The 24,578-nt window shown below is 34.7% G+C and overlaps 1 protein-coding gene across 1 annotated transcript in view; it reads right to left on the bottom strand.

Annotated features, from left to right (window-relative positions):
- Adgrv1 (adhesion G protein-coupled receptor V1) overlaps positions 1-24,578 on the bottom strand; it is a 583,921-nt gene that overhangs the window by 524,920 nt on the left and 34,423 nt on the right. Inside the window, exons 2-9 of the mRNA XM_047556631.1 lie at positions 14,450-14,634; positions 12,081-12,230; positions 10,736-10,831; positions 8,576-8,680; positions 4,733-4,846; positions 1,989-2,554; positions 1,396-1,666; positions 611-940 (exon numbers count right to left, since the gene is read on the bottom strand). Coding sequence (XP_047412587.1) covers positions 611-940; positions 1,396-1,666; positions 1,989-2,554; positions 4,733-4,846; positions 8,576-8,680; positions 10,736-10,831; positions 12,081-12,230; positions 14,450-14,634 — 1,817 coding nt within the window. The remainder of the gene's footprint in view (positions 1-610; positions 941-1,395; positions 1,667-1,988; positions 2,555-4,732; positions 4,847-8,575; positions 8,681-10,735; positions 10,832-12,080; positions 12,231-14,449; positions 14,635-24,578) is intronic.

Genomic DNA, 24,578 nt, shown 5'->3' with positions numbered 1-24,578 from the left:
TTCAATCTTGAGAAAAAAAATCATGTTTTGGTTAATAGAAGGTAAGAAATAAGAGAACAATGATGGAAGGATATGTTTCAGGGCCCTTATTCCCTCTAATTAAATAATGGAAAGTCCAGAGAGTCTATTTGCAAATAATAAAAGATTTGGGATATGTTATTTAAAAGCAACTTTTTTCATATTGCTTTTTTATCTCTAGCCTGCCTCTCCTGTAATAGTCATTGTGAAAATGTATTTATTCCACAAATCCCACTCTTATGTTACATTTTCCCATATCAACTCAAAAGAACTATAAATCTCTCTCTCTTGCCTTCTACAACAGCTTGTTAAATTATTCTTTTATGTCATCCACTACAGTCTAATTTGCATTTCATGTCTGGTATACTTTTAACATCATCTAATGAGAATATTAATTTTCATAGACCCCTTGTCTTATTCAACCTTATATACCTAAGGAACAGGCACTATTTCTCCTTGGGCTCTCTACATACCTTTAAATAACAAATAAAATCTAAACTATAAACTGAGAGCAAAGTAACTGTTAACTACACTCACAAAGATAAGTATACTGCAGCTTAAACAAAATTAATTGTTTTAATCATTAAAGTACCTGTACTAGGAAGTGGGCCCCATTTTGAAGAAAGGCATCATTTCTTATTTGTAACTGTGTAGTGACTTGAGTTTTATGTTCTGGAAAAATGAGGCTGTTTTTCCTGGATGTATTTAAGATGCCATCCTTCACTCGCAGGGGGTCCACAACTCCAGCAGGAATATAAAGTGCAGAATAAACCATCCTCACATCTCCTTTAGTTCCTCCAAGTCTTGTAAAACTCAAGGATAAATGTCTTTCACCTGGACTGCTTTCAATCTTCTGGTTTTCCATAGGAAAAAATGTTATTAGGCCATAAACATCATCACTATCCTGAATGTAAAACAAAAGCTGCAAATAAAGAAATGAAACGTTAAAGTACAGAATTCTCACATCTGAGATGATCAAACTCTATATAGTCTAGGCTACTTTAATATTTACTTACATATCATGTCTAAAATGATTGATTCTTATATGTAAGAGAGTATGTTTCAAAAACATATTTGAAAACTTTCCTAAATTATAAGTTGTGAATTTTTTTAAAAAGTAAAATACTGAGGTTGGGGCATAGTTCAGTGGTAGAGCACAGGCTAACCCAGGCCCTGAGTTTGATCCCCAGCCCTGAAAAAAAAAGTAAATTTTTTATTTGCAGAAGAGACAATGTTGATAAACAGGTAAACAACCATATGTCCATAGTTCTTCCTGTCACACTGAACTAAATAGAAATTTGATCTGTGTGATCAAATTCCTTGGCTCTTCTGCAGCACAGATATACTGGCAAGTGTAAAGCATAACAAGAGTTTTACCTCTGCTGGTTCGCTCACTTCAGCACCTCCTTGTATTGTATGAGGCAGAATTTTAAGTAGAAAAGCTTCAGCCTCTTCTGGGAGATCATCATTAACAATGGTAAGAGGAATTGAGGCCAACATCTGCCCTTGTAAAAAATGGAGAACCCCAGAACTTGGTCTGATATCTGCTGTCACCGGTGAGGGATCACTGCTGTTGCGTGTCAACACCCAGTTTACAGAAACATTCCCGTGGGTCCCGCCATTTCTAACCACTGTAATTTCTTCAAATCTAGAATTTTAAAAAAGTATATATTGTCACATCATATATTCTACTTCCCTTAGATAGGCTCTCCCAATGTCAAATTGGCCATCATGAACAATAATTGATTCTTACATGAAGCAGTAGATATGTGACGGTGTCCTCGGAGATTACCATAAAGAGTTAGTTCATTTGCGTACTTAAATCATACTCAAAATACAAAGAAAACAGTGAAGCCATGGCACAGAAAATGACTCATACCCAAACAGTTCAGTGTTGTATCCAACACCACAAAAATTAAATCTATAATATACTAATATAATTGTAGCAAAAGGTTTAAAATAAATCATACCTTAACACTGTATCTTCATTAATTATAACTGGCCTTTCAAACAAGACACTGTTGAAGGAGAGGACACCATAAGGTTTGTCATTTGGCTTAATGGTAACCTGAACAATAGAAGGGCCTATTAGCACAGCATCTCCCTGTAAAGTGTCCTTTAGTAATATAATATGAAATGATTCGGCAATCTCTGGTATGGTGTCATCAACTATTTGGAATTTCAGGTGTGATTCATGAATTAAAGGTGGAAAAACAACAGTTGTGTTTGGCTGAAGATCAATAAAGTCTAAATTTTGCTGGGCATGTGCTGTAGAATTCCCAGTTTTTATTGTATATCTGATTGAAACTTCATATTCATCAGATCCAATCAGATTTCCATTGTTATCCTTTCCACGAATCACTGGAATTACGAGTACATGGTCTTCCTCAGGTACCAAGTAAACACTCTGAATGAATCTCACAGGAGCATCATTTTTCTTGATGATTATCTCAACTGAATTTCTAGAGGTGTTAATCTCAGCTCCTCCTTCTAAACTTTTCAGGTGAATCAAAAATATTTCATCATTTTCTGGTACCTGGAAAAGGAACATAAACAGTAGCAAAATATCAATAGCCAAAACATCTGCAAAGAAACCAAAGTAAAAAAAGTCACTGTTTCAATACAATTACATAGAAATGAAAAAAATCTGTAACTGAAGGGAGCAAATAGTCTTGTCTAATCTCTATTTATTAAAATATTTTCCAAAGGTAAATAGCCTATTTCAGATAGAAATGGAAAAGTTAATAAAGCAATGGTATAGACATCTTTTTCAATCTTGATCAGACTTTAGATAACTATAAAGATTACATAGTAAAATTGGATATAAATTCTCATCAATTGTATCAGGTTGATAGGATCAGAAGCAGCATTCAAAGTTTAATTAAATCCAAGAATCTTCAAAAGTATATTAAATATCATATAATTGTTAGTTTTCAGCATGTGAATTATTTTGGCTTCTCTCTAATGTTTTGGAATTGAGGAGTCAACTATATGATCTAAGTCATAGGATTTTCAAAATTCCCATCATGCCCCTCTGGAAAATGAGCTATAAGGGTCACTACTAGACAAATGTTGACATTATTAAAGTGGAAACTTTTCTTTTCCTGTGCAGAAACCTTGGGGTTAAATCTCCACTGTGCTATTTAACCTCTTCCTTCAGTATAAATTCTGTTTAAAGAATGAAAGTGGAAAAATGCATCATTTTACTTCCACTAATAATAAGATAACAAAGTAAAGAAATTTATCTCAAAAAATGATTTGATATAAATCTTTTACATTTATAAATAGAATGATAATTAATCATCCCCACCAAATTATAATCTTTCCAGTGCCCTGAGATCTCAGAATAGAAATTTTTTTTTGGTTTACAGAACTAAAACTAGAGTTATTAGTGCTAGTAAATATTAAATACTTGTCAAGAGAAATGTTCTTTTCCAATAATATTTTCTAATGCATTTTTTTCTTCTCTTGGTGTTCCTTGTGATTTGGTTTTAGGATTTTGGTAGAAGAGCTAAAAATTCCCTCTGTTTTCACTCCTCTGGCAATACTTGAATTCTTTAAAGTTGTTTTCTCTTGCCTGCTCATGGGAGACATTCTTATACATTATTATTCAGATTCACGTTTTCCTTAGCAATTAAACTAGCTATGTCATGTATTTTATTAAATCCTTGATAGTTTCAATCTGAAATGTGAAAATAAAAGCCTTCATATAACTGAACACCTAAAATATCTACACAAAAATACCAAGTGCAATAGAATTTTCTTTGCTTTTATAGTTAAATGTTTATTCTAGGGTAAGCAGCAGCATTCTTGCTAAATTCTGAAGTGACTAATAAAATCAATCATCAGAGTTTACAAAATGCTTAAAGTTTTGCATTATGTACAGTTGTCAATTATATTCAGGTTCATCAGTTTTTAAATGAACAATTTGTCTAGATGCATAATGTGTTTCTGTGTGTGGTGCTGGGGATCACAGGGCCTCATGCATGTGAGGCAAAGCTTTACCACAGAGCTACATCCCAGGACACAGATGTACCATTTAATGTGAATTAAGACAGGTAAATATTAACAAGACATATCCCCAAATAGACAGCTATATATAGCTAAAGTATGACTGGCTGCTCTTATGGGTTGGACCTATAAAGGCTTGGTCCCCATTGCAGCAGTGTTCAGAGGTGGGGCTTTTGGACAGTGACTGTGCCATGAAGGCTCAACCTCATCAGTGGATTAATCCCTTGGAGTTACAGCTAAATAGCTGTTGGGAGGTGGTGGAAACTGTAGAAGGTAGGACCTACCTAGAGGGAGTCAGGCCTCAGAGGGCATGTGTTGGGGAATGTATCTTGTCCCCAGACCCTTCCCCACCACTTCTCTCTCTCTGGCTGCCACAAGGTGAACAGCTTTGTCCCCACAACACCCTCTCCACCATGATGCTCTGCCTCACCTCAGAAGCACAGCTCTGGAGCCAGTCAACAGTGACTGAAACCTCTGAAACCATGACCCCAAAATAAATCCTTTCTATTTTGAGTTGTTTTTCTTACTATGTTTTCATAGTAATGAAAAGCTAACACAACCACAATACACGAACATTGCAAAAGACTGTATTCTTAAATAATTTCAAATACTGAACACAAATTAATACTTGGCACAAGGCTCTATTGTCCTTAATACATGGACAAGAGTCCTTGTCTCCTCTGAGTGTTTAAAATTCTCCCACCTCATCATCAAGTACTGTCAAGTTATAAATTACTGTTGCTCTCCCAGGGGGAAAGGTGATATTTCCTCTAACTGGACTCAAATCTTCTTCAGGGGGATTTGGGCCACCCTCTACCTGCAAAGAATTATACAATGTCATCAATAACAAAATATTTCATAAGATTGAGAAAGCATTATTGTTATGTCAGTAGACAAAAATCTGAGATTTACTTGAAGATGCTTATCAAGAATTATCCCATGTTCTTGGATAGGCAGAATTAATATTGTCAAAATGGCCATACTACCAAAAGTGCTATACAGATTCAATGCAATTCCAATTAAAATCCCAATGACCTACCTTACAGAAATAGAGCAAGCAATCGTGAAATTCATCTGGAAGAATAAGAAACCCAGAATAGCTAAAGCAATCCTTAGCAGGAAGAATGAAACAGGGGGTATCACAATACCAGATCTTCAACTCTACTACAAAGCAATAGTAACAAAAACGGCATGGTACTGGCACCAAAATAGAGAGGTAGATCAATGGTACAGAATAGAGGACACGGACACAAACTCAAATAAATACAATTTTCTCATACTAGACAAAGGTGCCAAAAATATGCAATGAAGAAAAGATAGCCTCTTCAACAAATGGTGCTGGGAAAACTGGAAATCCATATGCAACAGAATGAAACTAAACCTCTATCTCTCACCCTGCACAAAAATCAACTCACAATGGATCAAGGACCTTGATTTCAGACCAGAGACCCTGCATCTTATAGAAGAAAAAGTAGGTCCAAATCTTCACCTTGTTGGCTTAGGATCAGACTTCCTTAACAGGACTTCCATAGCACAAGAAATTAAAGCAAGAATCAATAACTGGGATAGATTCAAACTAAATAGTTTTCTCTCAGCAAAGGAAACTATCAGCAATGGGAAGAGAGAGCCTACAGAGTGGGAGAATATCTTTGCCACTCAAGCTTCAGATAGAGCACTAATTTCCAGAATATATAAAGAACTCAAAAACTCTACACCAAGAATACAAATAACCCAATCAACAAATGGGCTAAGGATATGAACAGACGCTTCACAGAAGAAGATCTACAAGCAATCAACAAACATATGAAAAAATGTTCAACATCTCTAGTAATAAGAGAAATGCAAATCAAAACTACCCTAAGATTCCATCTCACCCCAATTAGAATGGCGATTATCAAGAACACAAGCAACAATAGGTGTTGGAGAGGATGTGGGGAAAAAAGTACACTCGTACATTGCTGGTGGGGCTGCAAATTAGTGCAGCCACTCTGGAAAGCAGTGTGGAGATTCCTTAAAAAACTTGGAATGGACCCACCATTTGACCCAGCTATCCCACTCCTCGGCCTATACCCAAAGGACTTAAAATCAGCATATTACAGAGATACAGCCACATCAATGTTCATAGCTGCTCAATTCACAATAGCCAGATTGTGGAACCAACGTAGATGCCCTTCAATTGATGAATGGATAAAGAAACTGAGGTATCTATATACAATGCAATATTACTCAGCTATAAAGAATAATAAAATTATGGCATTTGCAGGCAAATGGATGAAAATTGGAGAATATCATGCTGAGTGAGATAAGCCAATCTCAAAAAACCAAAGGATGAATGATCTTGCTGATAAGCAAATGATGACAATAATGAGGGGTGGGAGGTGGGTAAGAATGGAGGAAGAAGGGACCCTATAGAGGGAAAAGAGGAGTGGGAGGGGTTGGGGGGAAGGGAAAAAAAAGAATTATACAAACCCATGTATGTCTGCCCTTAATGAACAATGTAATTACACACCTTCACTGTAGTTATATTAAACTATGCGGTTTCTAAGACCTCTTTTTTTTTTCAACAACTCTATTAAACCTGAGGGAAGGACTCTAAAATATTTCTTCTTGGGCAGAGGTATTCAAGATTAGTAAATTTCCTTAAGAAATGGAAGGAAACACCAGTTCCACCACTGGCAGTGTGACTTTGGGAAGTTATTCAATAACTCTATGCAGCATTTTCATCACCTTTAAAATGGACAGAAAAATTTCCATTTCACAGGATGGATGTGAAGATGTAATAAAATCATTCATTTAAAAAAATATTTATTGAATTCTCTGTGCCTGATCTCTTTGAGGCTAAAGGGACAGTAGTAGACAAAGGCATGACTTTACAGATAATGGAAGAGAACAAATGATGAACAAATAAATGTGTTAGATGTGACAAATATTATGGAGGAAAACATGAAGATCTGAGTGAGATCAAGTACTGGGGAGGACTGCTTTTACATGCAGTGATAATCAGTGTAATGTACTTAGAACAGCATATGGAAATATAAATTATTCCACAAAAATTACCTATCATTATTTAAATAAACAAAATGCTATGACCCAATAAAATAACTATAGACATACATAGATAAGCTGAAAATAGTCTAACTCGGGTAACATCCTTTCCATGACAAATTATTTTCTAATTTTTCCCATATTATCATTAGAAATTTTTTTAATTTATTATCTGCATATTCCTAAGTATATGAAAAATTGCTTAAGGTTTCCCATGTAGAACTTGCAAGGATACTACATATTTAGTTGGTGTTTATGATGTTTTTCATTCATTATTGTCTATTTTATATTCATATGTAACTAATATGACTACCTTTTAATGTAACTACCCATCAGTATGAATAAAACCTTTCTATGTTACAACAGACTTATTGTGGGAAGCTGTCCTTATTTAGCAGAATCAAAGTAGGTTGAGCCATGTGACGCAGAGGCCTGGCTTCTAGGAACTGCCGAGAAGTTTGTTGCGCTGCGTGGGAGTGGTTCCCTGTCTCCTTCTGGAATTTTCCCCCTAAGAGGATGGCTCCCCTAACTCTATCCTAACCTGTCCATCACAGAAGAAGCTCCTCCCGGTCCTTGCCCCTTTGACCTGCATATTATAAATAAAGGAGAGTTAGGCGACTCAGTTGTGGTAAAGAGGCCTGAGCTGGTATGGCTGGACCTATCACACTCCCTTTCATAAAGAGTATTGGCTCTTGTGTGTTTATTGAGTAGATAAGCTTTCTGGGTAATAGACAGAAAAACGGCCAACATCCTCTTCCAGCAGTTAACCCTTTCCTCCTCCATGGGGGACATGGCAGAAAGGACCCTGACAACTTATGTACATCAATCCAAGTATCTGCTCTAATGACGCTACAATTAATAATTAAGATAGCAAGTAGTATGCTAAGGTTTGAAAATAGCATATGTGATCATATTTTGTATCTTATAATAAAACACAAAAATAAGTTGCAAATTTAAATATGAATCTCACAGAGAAGCAGTATGGTAACAGGATGGTCAGTAAGCAGTAAACAATGGTTACAGCTAGCACTTGAGAAGTGCACTTCACCCTCTGCCTATCTTATTCATTCCACATCCTGTAGCATCCATGATCTTCATGGTGGAGGCATCTGCTGTTATACCATCCATTGTCTTGGGAAAAAATCAGGGGAAACTAGATATAAAATAATTTTCTACAAACTAAGTAATCCAAAGTTGTGTTTAAAATCTGTACTTGAAAATGTTCATCATATTCTATGGAATTTACAGAAATAACATTATTCTTCTATTTTGTGATCTATTATTATTCCACATTTAAAATGATACATTTTATTCATGTGAACATAATATATGTAAACAGCAGCAAGGAAAGCATTTATATTAACCATGAAATGTATAAATAGCAAAAGTATTAACCTTTATTTAGTGTTGTGTTTATTATATAAAGGACCTTGATTTTGAAAATCATATTCATCTGGTACAGACTCGAAAGGGTTTTCGCTGAATTTTAAAGTAAACTTACCTCAAAAGTCACAGTGACCATTCCATAGGTCCCCTTTTCCCTAATGAGAATAAGAGGCACAGACTCATTTTTGCCCCTGGGCTCGCTCACTGTGATTGACAAAGGCTATTGGGAGAAGCAAATACAATCAGGCGTTAATCAATCAGAGGAAGGCAAATAGTAAAAAACTATTAGTTTAGAAATGCTAACTTGGCACAGGCAAATCAATCCACATTGTGTGTGCTTACGAATATTGTATTCCAAGGACCAATTAATTATGGCTAATAAAAATGCTGAAAAAATTTAAAAAATAATATGTAAAAGGAACAGTAAAACTAGCCAAGCAAAAATGTAGATTCTTGACCTGGTTCTACCACCCATTATCTGTTCTGCTGAGGAATCTTAGAGGTTCTCTAGCTGAAGGATGGTAAATTAAAATGCTCACAGGGCTAGAACCACAGAAGTGAGTTAAGCCTCTAGACCAAGACGGTAACTCCCTGGGAGCACCCCTTTATGTAAACTTTCTCCCCATCACTCTTGCTTCATCATTGGTCAGTTAGTAACTGAAAACCAGACAACTGCCAATGACTTTCAGGACATGATCACTGCCAGAAGAGAAAGAGTAAGAACTTCAAATGTTGAAGCATGTCAGCTTGTGTGGTTGAAACTCAGAGTAGATGAGGAGGAAGGAGGACACATCAAGAGCATACTTGATCTGACAGCAGTGGCCACCCCTCATAGTGACACCACATTTCCATATCCCCATTCATAAAAGGGGCTAGGAATACCTGTGCCAAAAGGTTGTGATGAGATTTCATTGAGATAATGTATTTCAAGCACTTATCCTTATACCTAACACATGCTAAGAGATCAATAAATGTTGGTTATTATAACCATCATCAGTATCATGTTCATTATCAATATAATCATTATCACAGTTGGAAACTGAAGTCAGTCATTTGAGAACCTATGCTGAGCTCAATACTCAGTTTAATTTTTGGGTATGGGACTTGGCTGGAACCTTTCTGAAGCTGCATGGCAGCACTGAGACCCCACCAGTCAAAGACCTGGGACCAATCTTATAGATTAGAATTGATTTGCAGAGACTAAGGGGTATAATACAAAAAAGAAAGGAAAAGAAAGAAAGGAAAGGGAAGAGGAATGGAAGCAATCTTCAAACTAATTAGTATGAGGCTGGGGTGATAACTTGGAGGGGAGTATCCTGGAAAGAAAGCAATAGAGAGAGAAATTAAGAAATTAATGAAGCCTGCTCCATAATAATTTCCTTTCATTCAAAATGAAATGATTAATTTAATTAATGTTATTAATGCAAGTTACCAAATATCTACTGAATTAAGGTTAGTCAAATATCCTTTCTAATGAAGATAATGCAATTCTAAAGATCATATTTATCTATAGCCCACCTATTTCAAAGATAAGGAACTAAGAAAATGACATAATGCTACCAATTGTAGTGATCTGGGTTGGAAAATGAATAAGAATCTGGAAATTACAGCATCATATTTTATTAATGATGCATAGTAACAGAATTCAAAAAGATTCTCAGGAAGGTTGTTGTAGCCTAAAATTTAGTAGCCAAATCAAATCGTACTGGAGATAAAATCCTGCTTTATTTCAAGTGCTAGAAACAATTTTTCTCAAGGACAAACCTGTGTGCTTGTTTTTAAAAATAAAACCCTCTGAACATGGGATTGTCCAGAAGCACAGGAATTGAGGGAAATGATATGGACCTTTAACCTACATCATGAATTCACAGGAAAATTTTGGGGTAGGGATTGGCTATAGTATTTTGAAGAGCTATAATGTCTACTATTCTAAGATTACTGAAGGCTTTATCAGCATTCTTTCAGTAGACAATGTTTTTTTTAAGTGGAATTTGGAGAAATCAAGCAAAAGGCACCTGGGTACACAATCTGCAGAGAGATTATAAATGGTGAGCATGATCATAGAAGCCTTCTCAGTTCACAAACATATCAGGCAGAACAAAATGCAAGGTCTATAGAATATGGGACAGAGACAGAGGTAATGCTAAGTTATTCAAATATAATGATGAGTTATTCAAATATCAAAGGACAGGATGATACTAGCTAATATCATGAAAAATAATAAAAAATTTACTTCTATCTAGCAACCATTAGAATCATCAAATTATAACCATACCATATTGAATGAAATAACTCCAAATGCATTGTCATTTGATAATATTGTCACAGTAACAGTTCTCGGCCACCCAAGCTTCACATTTGCTAAAGGTTTCTAAAATAAAAGTCCAAAAATAGAATAATAAATTAAATATTAGAAGAAAAATAATCATTTCGTAGAATTTCTGTCTCTATGTAGAATATGAATAAAAATACAAATATACTTTAGGCAGATTATGAAAACATATTCAACTTAAGACAACATGAGTTTTTCAAAAACTTTCTAAAAACCAATAATCACTATTAATAATAGTATAATTATAAGTAATCGCTGGCTAGTAATGCTATATTACAAACTTATAATTATTATAATGCCATTATTAACTATGCAATATGAAATTCTATTGAAACATGATTTGTTTTCTTACATAAGGTGCTGAAACTTAAGAATTAGTTATTATATAAATCACAAAGCCAAAATAAAGGTAAAATAACCAAGTGCAATGGCTCATGTCTATAATCCCAGTAGATTGGGAGGCTGAGGCAGGAGGATTGTGAGTTCAAGGCCAGCCCCAAGATCTTAGCAAGGCCTTAAGCAACTTAATAAGAACCTGTCTCAAAATTAAAAAAATAAAAAGAGCTAAGGATATGGTTCAGTGGTTAAGCACCCCTGAGTTCAATTCCCAGTACCAAAAAATAAAACATAATTTAAAAATAAAATATTGAAATGATTTTTCTTATAAAACTAGAGTTTCCTGCAACATTTTTATTGATATTCAATGGCAGCATAAAGGAATATGAAAAAAAATGACTCACAAAAGCAAAACACATCTATTTCAAGTATCATTTTCACAACTCTGAAGCAATAACCCTCAAACGATTATTCTAAAATCTTTCTCAGAAAAATTAACTAGAATGGTATTATCAGTCACTGTCTCAACCTAACAGATCAAGTCATAAATTTCAATTAAATCTTAGGCTATTTGAGGTTTTTTTCCTCAGGGATACTCTGAACTTCTTCTAGGGCACAGGGACTTCCATGCTTGCTTTTTGTATTCTTCTCTTTTGAACTCACACGTCATGGTTATTCTTTGTGTATCTGGTAGTGGGGGGAGGGAGAAAAGAAAAAGGTCAAAGGGAAAACAAGGTTTGTGGAGCATCTGTCACAGCAATGCCTCAGTGAGCTGAATGGATCCAGACACAGGCTGTAGGATATTGTAAACATTTTGTTCTAGGAGTAACCAGACTGGGTGATTGCCAGAGACACTGTGGTTGTGGTGTCTATGAAAATCACTTCCATCTGATCATCTTACCTCCAGATAGATTCTTATAAGTTTAAGGTTAAGAGGGAAAGAATGACTTACCTGCAATGTTAAATGAAAAATGAAAGTTTCGTCAGGCTCTGGTAGGTCATCATCACATACTGCTATGTACACTGTCCTATTTGTTTCTCCCGCAGGTATAAAAGCTGCAGCATATGTATCAAAAAAGTCACCAGTGTCTTCTCCATACAGCTACGAAATGCAAAATATAAGTCATTCATACTTAACAGCTAGGACAAGCAAAACTGATGCTAACTGAAGCACTCAAGAGAAAAAGCATAAATCAAATGGCACTGACATTTATAACAGGATGTACAAAAATAGAAAACATAAATATTTAAAAACTGGTAAAAAAAACTTCAGAAAAAAGATAATAAAAAACAAATGATTCTATACAAAAACATTTGTTTATGTTGTGGAAGAAAAAGAAATAATGACATAGAAAATTAACAATGACATAGGAAAGTAATGCTGTGAATGTTTTTCTCTGCCTCTACATTGATCTGAAGTGGCTTACACCAAACCTAACAAGAAGCTGAATTACAGGTAAAATTCACAAAGAGATGGAAGTAGACTGCCAAAAACTGCCAGGGAAATCAGTTCTTTCCCAATTAGTTTCAAAGAAACTGCTGTTTTCAAAACTTTCAGTCTGAAGTTGAATTTATATTATCCCACAGCAACTCCAATAAAGAACCAATTTGTTTAGCATCCCAAATTTCTTGGTCACTATAAATTTTCCTTAACTTTTCAAGATCTTATTCTGTAAAATCAGCATTGCTAAGAGTCTAGGAGAGTAATAATTACAAAATTACAAAAGAGAAATTCATTGAGCAAATCCAATGAGCTCTTTCATGAAAGAGCTTAAAATGAATAAGGAAAAATAATATAACTTAATACAAATCAAAATGAAGAACATGTATAGAAAAATTTTAGTCAATTTCTAGTTCTAATTTATAAAAATAAATTGTTTTAAATCCTTGAGAAATCAAAATAGTTGTCAAGAATGTTGGAAAACTTGCACTCAAATCTTACTAGAGAAAAATGGCACAGTACCAGTGTTATCAAGAGCCAGTGAACAAACAAAAATACAGTTATCCAACCTATGAAAATAACTTAATAATCCATAATATGGAAAAAAGCATGTATATAAACAGTTTCATCAGAATGATATTCATATCAGGAAAACCTAGAAGCAACCTCAATGAAAAACAGTTAAGGAATGATCAGGATGCAATGACACCCTCGAGAAAAATGAAAATAATGGAGCAACCTGGAAAAATCATTATGTTACTATCAAAATTATATTTAAAAGATTATCAAGGGCTAGGGTTGTAGCTCACTGGTAGAGCACTTGCCTAGCTGTGTGAGGCACTGGGTTCGATTCTCAGCACCACATAAAAATAAATGAATAAAATAAAGATCCATCAACATCTAAAAAAAATTTTTTTAAAAGAATAACAAATACAATGTATACTTGAACTAAGAATAAACTCAGTAAGTATATACATATGTCATGTATTAAGTGAAAACTAAGAGCAATGTACAAAATTATGAGATTGGGTTAATTTCATAAATAGTTTTTCTTCGTTTTTGCAATATTTCATAACATGATAATTTAACCTATTGTTTAAAAATTTGCCTTTGCAAATAAAATTTTCTAGTACTTTCTAGTACTTTTTCTAGTATTTTGACTTTTAGTGGTCCTGTGACATTACTTTTTGATTAAACACTCATAAAATGGCACACAGTCCACCCAAAAATTAAACTGTGTGCAGGTAGATCAAGAATTTAACAAATTCTAATAAACTTTTATTTAAGTTAATATACTTAGCTTTCCCACAAGAAGAAATCTCTAACAGAACTTGGGAATTTTTAATTGCAACTTTTCTCATTTAAATATTCCATGCATTTTCTCTAAGCCATGCTACAACAGACAATATGTCTAAGCAGAGATGTTATGATTCAAATTATGCAAAATAAAATGTTCTTGTTTTAAAATAAAGATACAAACACTTTAAAATCATTAGTCTTTATCCTGAAAATGCTATTGTCAAATGCACATGGCTATACTGGAGCACTCTATGAGCCTGAAAGAGACATGAGTAGAACAGTATTATCTGTAAATCATTTATCATAATAAGACTAGTACTCAAAATTTCATAATAAGGGGAGGGAGGATGGGAGGAAAAAGGAAGGGAAAAGCGGGGGATGCCAAACTGAAATCAAATTTTATGCATGTACAAGTATGTCAGGAGGAAGCCAATTATTCTGTGAAAGTATAAAGCTCCAATTAAAAAAAATCACAACACCCCCCAAAAAACTCATAGCAACATTTCAACTAGACATAGCAACATTACAACTAGAAATTTCATATATATTTCAAAAAGAATAGAACTATAATAATTTCTCACCGATATAATTGCAGTAACATTTGCTGGCTCTCCTATTCTTTCAATGACAAGACGAATAACTGTAGTACTTGTTTCATTAACAACAAATTCTGTTTGTCCAGCAAACCTTATTTCTGTTTCTCCAAATACAAAAGGGATGAATAAAGCTGAAAGAAGATTTACTACTGTAGATGCAGAGGGCATCCCTATAGGAATAAATACAAAAGATTAGTCACATAACATAGTTAATATATTGTCATTATATTTTGCATCTATAGATATAAGTATATAAAGAAGAGTTCATCAACAACTAAGATATAAATACATCAAACATTAAGCTTTTGCACTTGAACTTATGATGACTAAGTTAAAAATCTCTTCTTATGGTTCTCCTTCTAATATTTGTAATTAATTTTTTCTATACCAAGATGGTATTTATAAGGTAAACTTTATCAAATTTAATTTATTACAAAACTTATTGACACTCACACTTTAGTCTCAGAAAAACCTAAGCAGAGACACAGAAAAGTAATTAAAGTCCATCTTTCTCCAGATAAAACTGTAAAATACCAATCAACACTAACAAAGTTGAAGCTGAAGTTTTAGCTATAAATTGATTTCTTGGTTGATGTCTATTTGTTAGTTAATTTATCTTGATTTTTTAAATTTAGTTATTGCTAGGAACTGTTAACCCTTTCGAAGAAGAGCTAAATTTCCAAGATTTAAATTCCTTCTATTTCATTAACTAAAATACCAATACTACTTCTTAGAAAATAGCCACATTGCTTTAAATAAGTAAATTTGGTAAAGTGTGTATTTCCTTCTTTTCCATAACTCCTATTGCTTTCTTCTTACTACAATATAGGCATTTATGAGTCATCAATATTGTTCCTACTTTCAGCTCTGTTTTCAAAAGCACAACACTACAGTGGCCTCTTGAAAGCAATGTTGTTTTGTAATGTAGATGTACCTCTAAAAATGTGAGCGATTTATCTCACGGATCATTAAGATTCCAATGGATCTATGTGATCAGTCACTCGAACATAACAAGTTCATGCATTTTAAAGGAGCGTTGCTTTATGTATGCTATGAGCCAAAATGCCTCCTATTGATCTTTATCTTGGCCAAGAGGTAATAAAATGTTCACACATGTGGTATTTCCATCTGACCACACATGGCTTTTTATTTAGGAATCACCATATACACCAGTTCTTGATATATTTTAGGGTTCCGATGCAATTTTCTGAGTAAGTATACTCAAAGGATGCAGTGTAACATGGCTCGGTGATGTCTCACATGCTACCAATGGCAACATCCATAGAGTACAGAGTTCACATGGAGTCCAAGAAAGGGACACAGGCCAACAGGGAGAGAGATTCTGGAGGACAAGGACATGTTTTTGCAGCTGTTCCTTCTCTCTAAGCAAGTCTGTCATTAGGCTAAGTGAGGTGTCTTCAACAGCTGACTTCACCATTCTTTCCTGACTTCTAATCTAGGAACCATAATGGAAAGAAAGAAAATAGGAAAAAAAAAAAAAAAAAAAAAAAAAAGGAAGAAAAGTCAGGGAAAAAAGCAAAGCATAAGTGAGAAATGCTTTCCCATGCTTCCCAAAGGTGGAAGCAGCTCTGAGCTAAACCAAATGTCAAGGAGGGAAGATCTTTATTCCAAAGCCAGAATGATTTCACACCCCACTTATGACAAGTAGTGGGAAAGAAATGTCCTTGGGTAATGGAAAGAATACAAAATAGAGGAATGAGAAGGTAACAACTTAGGCCTTGGGTGTAAAAGAGAAAGACTGACTTTACTGTGATTCTGAAAGAAAAATCTCAAATCCTGGCATACGAGATATAAAAGAACTTGAGGGAATTAAGAAGACATTAAAGTGAGATTACAGCATAAAAAGAGGGAATCACAAAAAACTGAGAACTATGCTCAAAATTTGTACTGCCTAAGAATCAACTCAGGCATTTGTGAAAATGCCAATTCCCTGTATCAGAAATTCTGATCCAGTGGGTCTAGTCTGGGGCCATGAGTCTTTTTAATAATATCCTGTTCATTCTGATGCATCTGATCCTTAGGATACACTTGGAAAAACATTGTCTGTCCTAGAGTATGGGCGATAGTATGAGGAATATGTCCTCAAGTGGACATATGAAAGGCCACAGTTAATAATTCATCAATAGTAGAGGTGTGAACTTACTACAAAGTTCCTCATGTGTTTTTCTACCTATTCTGAAATTGCATTTTGATTCCATACACCCTAAAGAAATACCATAATGACCCATAGAAAGTAATAAAGACAGCAAATGCTTATATAGTACTGTTTGGGTACTTTATATACATTAATGCATTTAATCCCTTCACATCTCTGTGAAGGTTAGAATATCATTAATCCCATTTTATAGCTTGAAAACTAAGGCTAAACACACGCCTGTAATCCCAGCGGCTCAGGAGGTTGAGGTAGGAGGATCATGAGATCAAGGCAAGGCCAGCATCAGCATTTAGTGAGGCCCTAAGCTAGTTAGCGAGACCTTGTCTCTAAATAAAATATAAAAAGGGCTTGGAATGTGTGGTTAGCACCCTTGGGTTCAATCCCCAGTACCAAAAAAAAAAAAAAGAAAGAAAAAAAGGTAAAGTAAACTAAGGGTCAGACAGTTTAGTTAATGTGTCCTGTTAGTTAACATGCAGAGTCTTTACCCAGACACCCCACTACACTGCCTCTTACATTTTATTCCTACAAATCACACATCTCCATCTTGAATAATCTGGTAGATTATTAATGCTACATTTTCCCAAGTATTCACATACTTTAAACTAATGCAAAATAACAAAACTGCCACAAAACTCATAATTAAGAGACTCCTAAAATTGTGCAAATTGTGTACCTTGTTATTCTGATAAATGTTACATGTATTTAAATGACACTACTATTCTCTTGACTATTTTAAATATTTAACAGCATCTTCTAATGTCAGGACCAATGAACTCAAATGCTGCAGTCTTACAATTTCCCAGGCAATTAGAGCTCCAAGATCTTGTGTTTAGGTCAGTTAAATTCATTTTAAATTGGTTCACATCAATGAGCTTGAGATTATGCAAAATGAACAAACAAGCATGATTGGAAATGCCTCAAATGGTGTGACATCATTGATAATTCCAACTCCTTGGCTTTCATCTTTTCAAGCTACAAGAAAGGTTGTTGGGGCAAGGTTGGCATTCAACGGAAATTAAAGGATGAAAAAAAGCTTTCAAAATGACATTTCCATTAGAAGACAGGCATAATTACACAAAAGCTGAATAGTCCTTTTTTTATAGTAACTAAGTACATTTTCCTCTGTCATACTAAAAATCTAGTGTTTAGAGCTTCCTTTACATTTTATTAAACTCAGAAGATTAAGCATAAGTAATTGGCACCATTACTAATATTACTAACATTTCAGGTCACTTTTTCTCTTATTAGATTTAATAAAAAATTTACATGCCACATCAGACCACTTATTTTAAATTTCTCTGTAAAGTGAACTTCAAACATATGTTTGAAGATCATAATGTGTGTAATTCATTCTGTCACAATTGTGAAAGAATAACTTCAGCATCAATGACAATTCCTCCTCTCTGTACTGGCATGCTATTCCAATCCTCAAATCCTCTCATTTCCAACTACCATCTATGTTCTTACACCTCTGACTTTCATTGGGTATGATTCAGAGGAAGTTAAAACTGTTCCTGCAAATCAATCTCTCATCCCTTAGTAGATCTCTCACAGTGTTAAGATGACATGAGATTTACATTACTTTCTTCTTTATTTTCTGAATTATACTATAAAGTTTTGATTGTCTTGATAACACACAGGTACAAAGTTACAGGTTCTTGAGTCCTAATAATCAGATTCAGTCTACCAACAAGTCACCTAATTCCATGAGCAAAGGAAAATTTAGAATTAAAACCTGGAGTATATTAGAGTAGCTCTTAAAATGCAAATTGATTGCTTTCAGAAGAGCAACTTACAGCTTAGTGTAAGGACTGTATATTGAGTGCCTACTTGACATTTTTAGCACTGTGCTAATGACTGAGGACACAAGAATACTTAAGATATAGTCCTTGCCTCCAAGAAACTCACGAGGATAGGTAAATGATTCAGATGGGGGCAATAAAGTCAAGAAGACAGAATTCTGAGACTTTTTGCTTCAACACAGGGATGTAGATTATCTGTACCTCAAGGGTTTAGGATTGTAATGATTGGAGTCAGTGTCTCCCACAAACTGGAAATGAAACCAGTACAGCTGCACACTGAATCAAGAGGTGATAAGGAGCCATGTCTGAAAACCAAGCTTAAGTTTGTGAATCCAATTTACCCTGGATTTTCCAGTTCCTAAGACAACAAATCACATGTTTGTTCTGTGGGTTTGGGTTTGACTTTCTGTCTCTTTCAAGGTCAGTATTCATCCACCAATCTCCAACCTGTAAGAGTGTGAAGTGTTAGAATATGCCAAGTGGAATGTCAACATTGTCAGAAACAAACTATATTAAGAATATTTCTTCTATTTGTATCATTAAGTAGCTACTTGGTTTGTTTGTTGTGAAAGTTTTAAATTTAAATTCTATTTTGGTATAAAAAAGGACAAGTTCAAGTTTTCTCTCTCTCATTTTTTTTTTTTTTTTTTTTTTTTTTTTGTGGTACTGGGAATTGAATCCAGGGCCATGTGCATGTGAGGTAAGCACTCTACCAACTCAGTTATATCCCCAGCCTAAATCGACTCAAGCGTGATGCAGCATTAGTCCTGTGCACCTTTGCTCTGCTCATGAAATTTCCACCACCATCTCTACTCACAGTGCAGTGTTCTCCCCTCCACCTCAAAACTAGGAGTGGCTAGTTAGAAAACTTAGGACACTGAGATAGTCTAAGGTTGTTTTCAGAATAGAACATGGCAGAACATGAGTACACCATATCAACTCAGTTCCTGAAAAAGTTAATGTTCTTCTGATTGTCACCAAGGAAGCCCAATACCATGCTTCTTTCCATTAGTGTGCGTTTTAATTCCTTTCTACTGCCATCCTCCATAATGACTCTTTCTTTCCGTTGAAAAAAGATGTCCTAGTGTTGTTCCCCATCCAACTTCCAACGACTGAGTACCTTAGGAAATAAACAAGCATAGCATGTTTTGAGAACATGGAAGTTGAAACTCCTGTTTCAGGCCCCAATAATTTTGAAGAAGCAGAGTAGAATAATGAAGTGTTAAAAATAAATCAATAAAAAATAAAAATAAATAAATAAGGTTCAAGACTCAAAAGATGACAATGTAAAGAAAAACAGTTTATGATTTTACAATAATCAACTTACAAAAAAATCTTTCTTCAGTTTGAAAGTTAACTCTTTTTTAAGTTGCAAAATAAGCAACTGTACAATATCTATGAGTGATGGGAGAAGATCCCCAAAAGACAAACAGCACTAATGCAGAATCCAAGGGATGCTTTGGCTTCTCAGCTTCAGCTTTTACCATCAATGCTGTATCAAGCATCTTCTCACGGTATGACCACCAGGTAATTAATACCGAAAATATGATCCTAATAGAGCAAGGTTTTCAAGTATAGAATTACCTTAATTCTATTACATTTACTAAGGGGTATTCTAAAACTATAGAATTACTCCCATGGAACAAGAGAAGTTTCATCATTCGTATCATCAATTATTTAGCTTTCAAGAATTTTTAATCTGTGTTGTTTGTATTTGGTAAGTACTATAAAAACTGAACTTTTTAGGCTGGGGATATAACTGAGTTGGTAGAGTGCTTACCTCACATGCACATGGCCCTGGATTCAATCCCCAGTACCACAAAAAAAAAAAAAAAAAAAAAAAAAAAAAAAAGAGAGAGAGAGAGAAAACTTGAACTTATCCTTTTTTATACCAAAATAGAATTTAAATTTAAAACTTTCACAACAAACAAACCAAGTAGCTATCTAATGATACAAATAGAAGAAATATTCTTAATATAGTTTGTTTCTGACAATGTAATAAGTGTACATATTTATAGAACACACTGGGACAATTCAATACATGTGTACAATAGTAATGATCAGACCACTGTCATATCAATCACTTCAGACATTTGTCATTTCTCTGTGTGTGTGTGTGTATGTGTGTGTGTTGGGGTTTTCAATTAATTGTTGCCAACTATAGTTATCCCAATGTGCTATAAAGTGTTAGAAATTATTCTTGCTATCCAACTACACCCCTGTACCCACCATCCTCTTTCCACCTATCTCCCCAACACCCTCCCAAGTTCCGATAACCACTATTCTATTCTCCACTTTTTTAGATCAAGTTTTAGCTTCCATGAGAAAACCCAGTATTTGTCTTTCTGTACCTGATTTTTGTCACTTCGTAACATCCTCCAGTTCTATCCATATTGCTGCAAATGACATGATTCCATTCTTGTATATGGCTGAAATTTCACCATATATATATATATATATATATATATATATATATATATACAATATTTTCTGTAATCACTCATTCATTGATGGGTACCTAGGTTGATTTCATTTTGCCTACTGTGAATAGTGCTGCAATAAACGTTGAGTGGAAACATTTATTAAATGAAAAAGGTAATAGTCTCTCAGACTACAGCTAATATAATTACCTTTATTTTATTATTTATGTTTAATCTTTAAGGAATGCACTTTATTTACCTTTAAATAGCTTGTATATGTTCATGGCACAATATTTTTTTAAAAAATGGTAAATGGTGAGAAGTATGTCCCCCTTACAGTGACCCCACCAAACAGATGCCTCTCCTACTCATAGTCTACTACTGTTGTCAATTTCATTTGTATCTTTCAATAGATAGTTGATACTAATGTGAATACATATATATATACATGTATATATAAATGACACTAATGTGTATATACCCACAAATATAATAGTGATCCATATAATTCAGTATGTAAAAGATTATCTATTTTCATAAGGTTATTAACAATAAAAATATCGTGTTACTTATTTTTATTAAAAAATGTATATATACCGCTCTCCTTATCCCTAACCCTAAACCTAACCCTAAACCTAATGCTAACCCCTCCCACCCCCCATTATATGTCCTCATCCGCTTATCAGCGAGATCATTCATCCTTTAGTTTTTTGAGATTGGCTTATCTCACTTAGCATGATATTCTCCAATTTCATCCATTTGCCTACAAATGCCATAATTTTATCATTCTTCATTGCGGAGTAATATTCCATTGTATATATATGCCACAGTTTCTTTATCCATTCATCAACTGAAGGGCATCTAGGTTGGTTCCACAATCTGGCTATGGTGAATTGAGCAGCAATGAACATTGATGTGGCTGTATCTCTGTAGTATGCTGATTTTAAGTCCTTTGGGTATAGGCCAAGGAGTGGGATAGCTGGGTCAAATGGTGTTTCCATTTCAAGCTTTCTGAGGAATCTCCACACTGCTTTCCAGAGTGGCTGCACTAATTTGCAACTCCACCAGCAATGTATGAGTGTTCCTTTTTCACCACATCCTCGCCAACACCTATTGTTGCTTGTATTCTTGATAATCGCCATTCTAATTGGGGTGAGATGAAATCTTGACTCTATGTACAAATAGAGAAACAACATGTATCCCATTTGTATACAATAAAAAAAAGAAAAAAAGAAAAAAAATTTAAAAAAAAGTAATTAACTATTCCTAGTGAATTGATTGCATATAAGGGAATGATAAGACACACAATCTTAAGGAATATTAACTTTGTCTTAATGACAATGAGACGTTAAGTAGGGAAATGATGATTAAGTTTGAATTTGTACAAGTAACAATAAATGTTGGTGAGGATGTGGGGAAAAGTGTACACTCATACATTGTTGGTGGGACTGCAAATTGGTGCAAACAATCTGGAAAGAAGTATGGAGATTCCTTGAAAAACTAGGAATGGAATCACCATTTGACCCAGTCATCCCACTCCTCAGTATACATCCAAGGACTTCAAATGAGCATACTACAGTGACACAACCACATCAATGTTTACAAGAGTACAATTCACAATAGCTAAGCTATGGAGCCAACCTAGGTGCCCTTCAATAGAAGAACAGATAAAGAAATTTTGGCATATATACACGATGAAACATTACTCAGCCATAAAGAAGAGTGGCTATTTGCTGGTAAATGGATGGATCTGGAGACTATCATGCTAAGTGAAATAAGCCAATCCCCCCCAAAAAAACCAAAGGTCAAATGTTTTCTCTGATATGTGAATGCTAAACCACAATAAGGAAGAGGTCAGGAAGAATAGTTCAGTGACGTAGACAAAGGGGAATGAAGGGAAGGGTGGGATATGGGAAAAGAAAGACAGTATAATGAATCTGACATAACTTTCCTATGTTATATGAACATGTCATAGTTAATCTCACCATCATGTACATCTGCAATGAATTAATTTTAAAAAATAACTATGGGTAAATGGCTGAAAGAACAATAGAGGGAAGGGAGCAAGAGAGAGGGGAAGGAAGGGAAAGGAAAGATACTGGGAACTGAATTAGAACAAGATACATTCCAAACTTTTATAATTATGTCAAAATGGATTCTGCTATTTTTATATAACTAAAAAGAACCAATGAAAAGATTACTAGTTATTTAAAGGATTATTTGGAAGGAAGAAAGACAAGAAGTTATGACATATTAGAGTCAAGAACACACAAGGATCTTCACCATGGAAGTATTCATGGCATACTTCAGAGGCCATGAAAAGAAAGAATCAGCTGGGCATGGTGGTACATGCCTGTACTCCCAATACTCAGGAGGCTGAGGTAGGAGGATTGCAAGTTCGACACCAGCCTCAGCAACTTAGTGAGGCCCTGAGCAACTTAGCAAGACCTTGTCTCAAAATAAAATATAAAAAGGGCTGAGGATGTAGCCCAGTGGTAAAGTGCCTCTGGGTTCAATGCTCAGTTCCAAAATAAGAACAAAAGAAGAAGAAAGGATAGAACTTATGCATTGAATGTAAGTTGAGGATGACTCCAAGGTAATGCAGTTTGGCAATCTGTTTAATTTAGCCCCATACTAAAGCTTATTTTGCAGGTATTTTGTGTGGCTATGAAATAAAATAAAAAGTGATTATTTTCTTGAAAAAAAAATGTGTATATATAGAGATATATATATAGATATAGCCATATATAGCCAGGCATGGTGGTGCACGCCTGGAATCCCAACAGCATGGAAGGCTGAGGCAGAATTGCAAATTCAAAGCCAGCCTCAGAAAATTAGCAAGGCCCTAAGCAACTCAGTGAGAGCTTGTCTTTAAATAAAATACAGAAAAGAGTTAGGGATATTGTTCAGTGGTTAATCACCCCCGAGTTCAATCCCCAGTAACAAAAATATAAAATAAAATAAAATACATACATATATATTTATACGCATACATACATATACATATAAAATGCATACATGTATTATATATATACATATATTTTTATAAAAAATTCCTGGGGCAGACTTTGTTTTCTTCTCCATACAGAGACAGGAATAAGCACCTCTTTCCAAGATGTTGAGGAATAGAGTGGTACCTGGCTACCATGTAGATAATCATGTTGATAACATGTTTACTCTCTCAGCTATACATCATTATCATTAGCGATTCCTCAATAAAATGATAGTCTTCATTGAACAGATATAAAGACCAAGACTTCTGGGACCCAACAGGAGAAAGGACTGGAATCTTGGCATTCAGTCATCAGATGGTCCCTTACTCCCATTTTCCTTAAGGAGCCTTACCCTCAAATATGCCTCACATTATTGGTCAAAGATCAAGCTTTACATTTCCAGAGAGAATGCGCAACAGGTCTAGGGGGAAGTCAACAACCATGGAGGACAGAATGGTTGATTCTTAGGCTCTCTTGGAGCAATTTTCTTCCCATCAAGTTGCCTGCCTGCCATCAAAGTTATAAAGGCTCCTGGTGGTTCCACTGCCTGTACGTTCCATGGGTTCTCTGGGTAGGTCTGTCTGTTTAGACCTGCTGGTTACAGTTAAGCTGTCTTGGGTAAACAAAGCCAATTACTATTCATCCATCTGCCTGCTGGCTCCAAACTGCATACCTATTGTTTCTTCTCTTCTTCCCTTTATCCTGCAGGTTTATATTTTTAAA

This window comes from Sciurus carolinensis, chromosome 6, assembly GCF_902686445.1.
Source record: "Sciurus carolinensis chromosome 6, mSciCar1.2, whole genome shotgun sequence".
Classification (NCBI taxonomy): Eukaryota; Metazoa; Chordata; class Mammalia; order Rodentia; family Sciuridae; genus Sciurus; species Sciurus carolinensis.
Note: the sequence above shows the minus strand (reverse complement) of the source record. Positions and strands in the feature narration are given on the sequence as shown.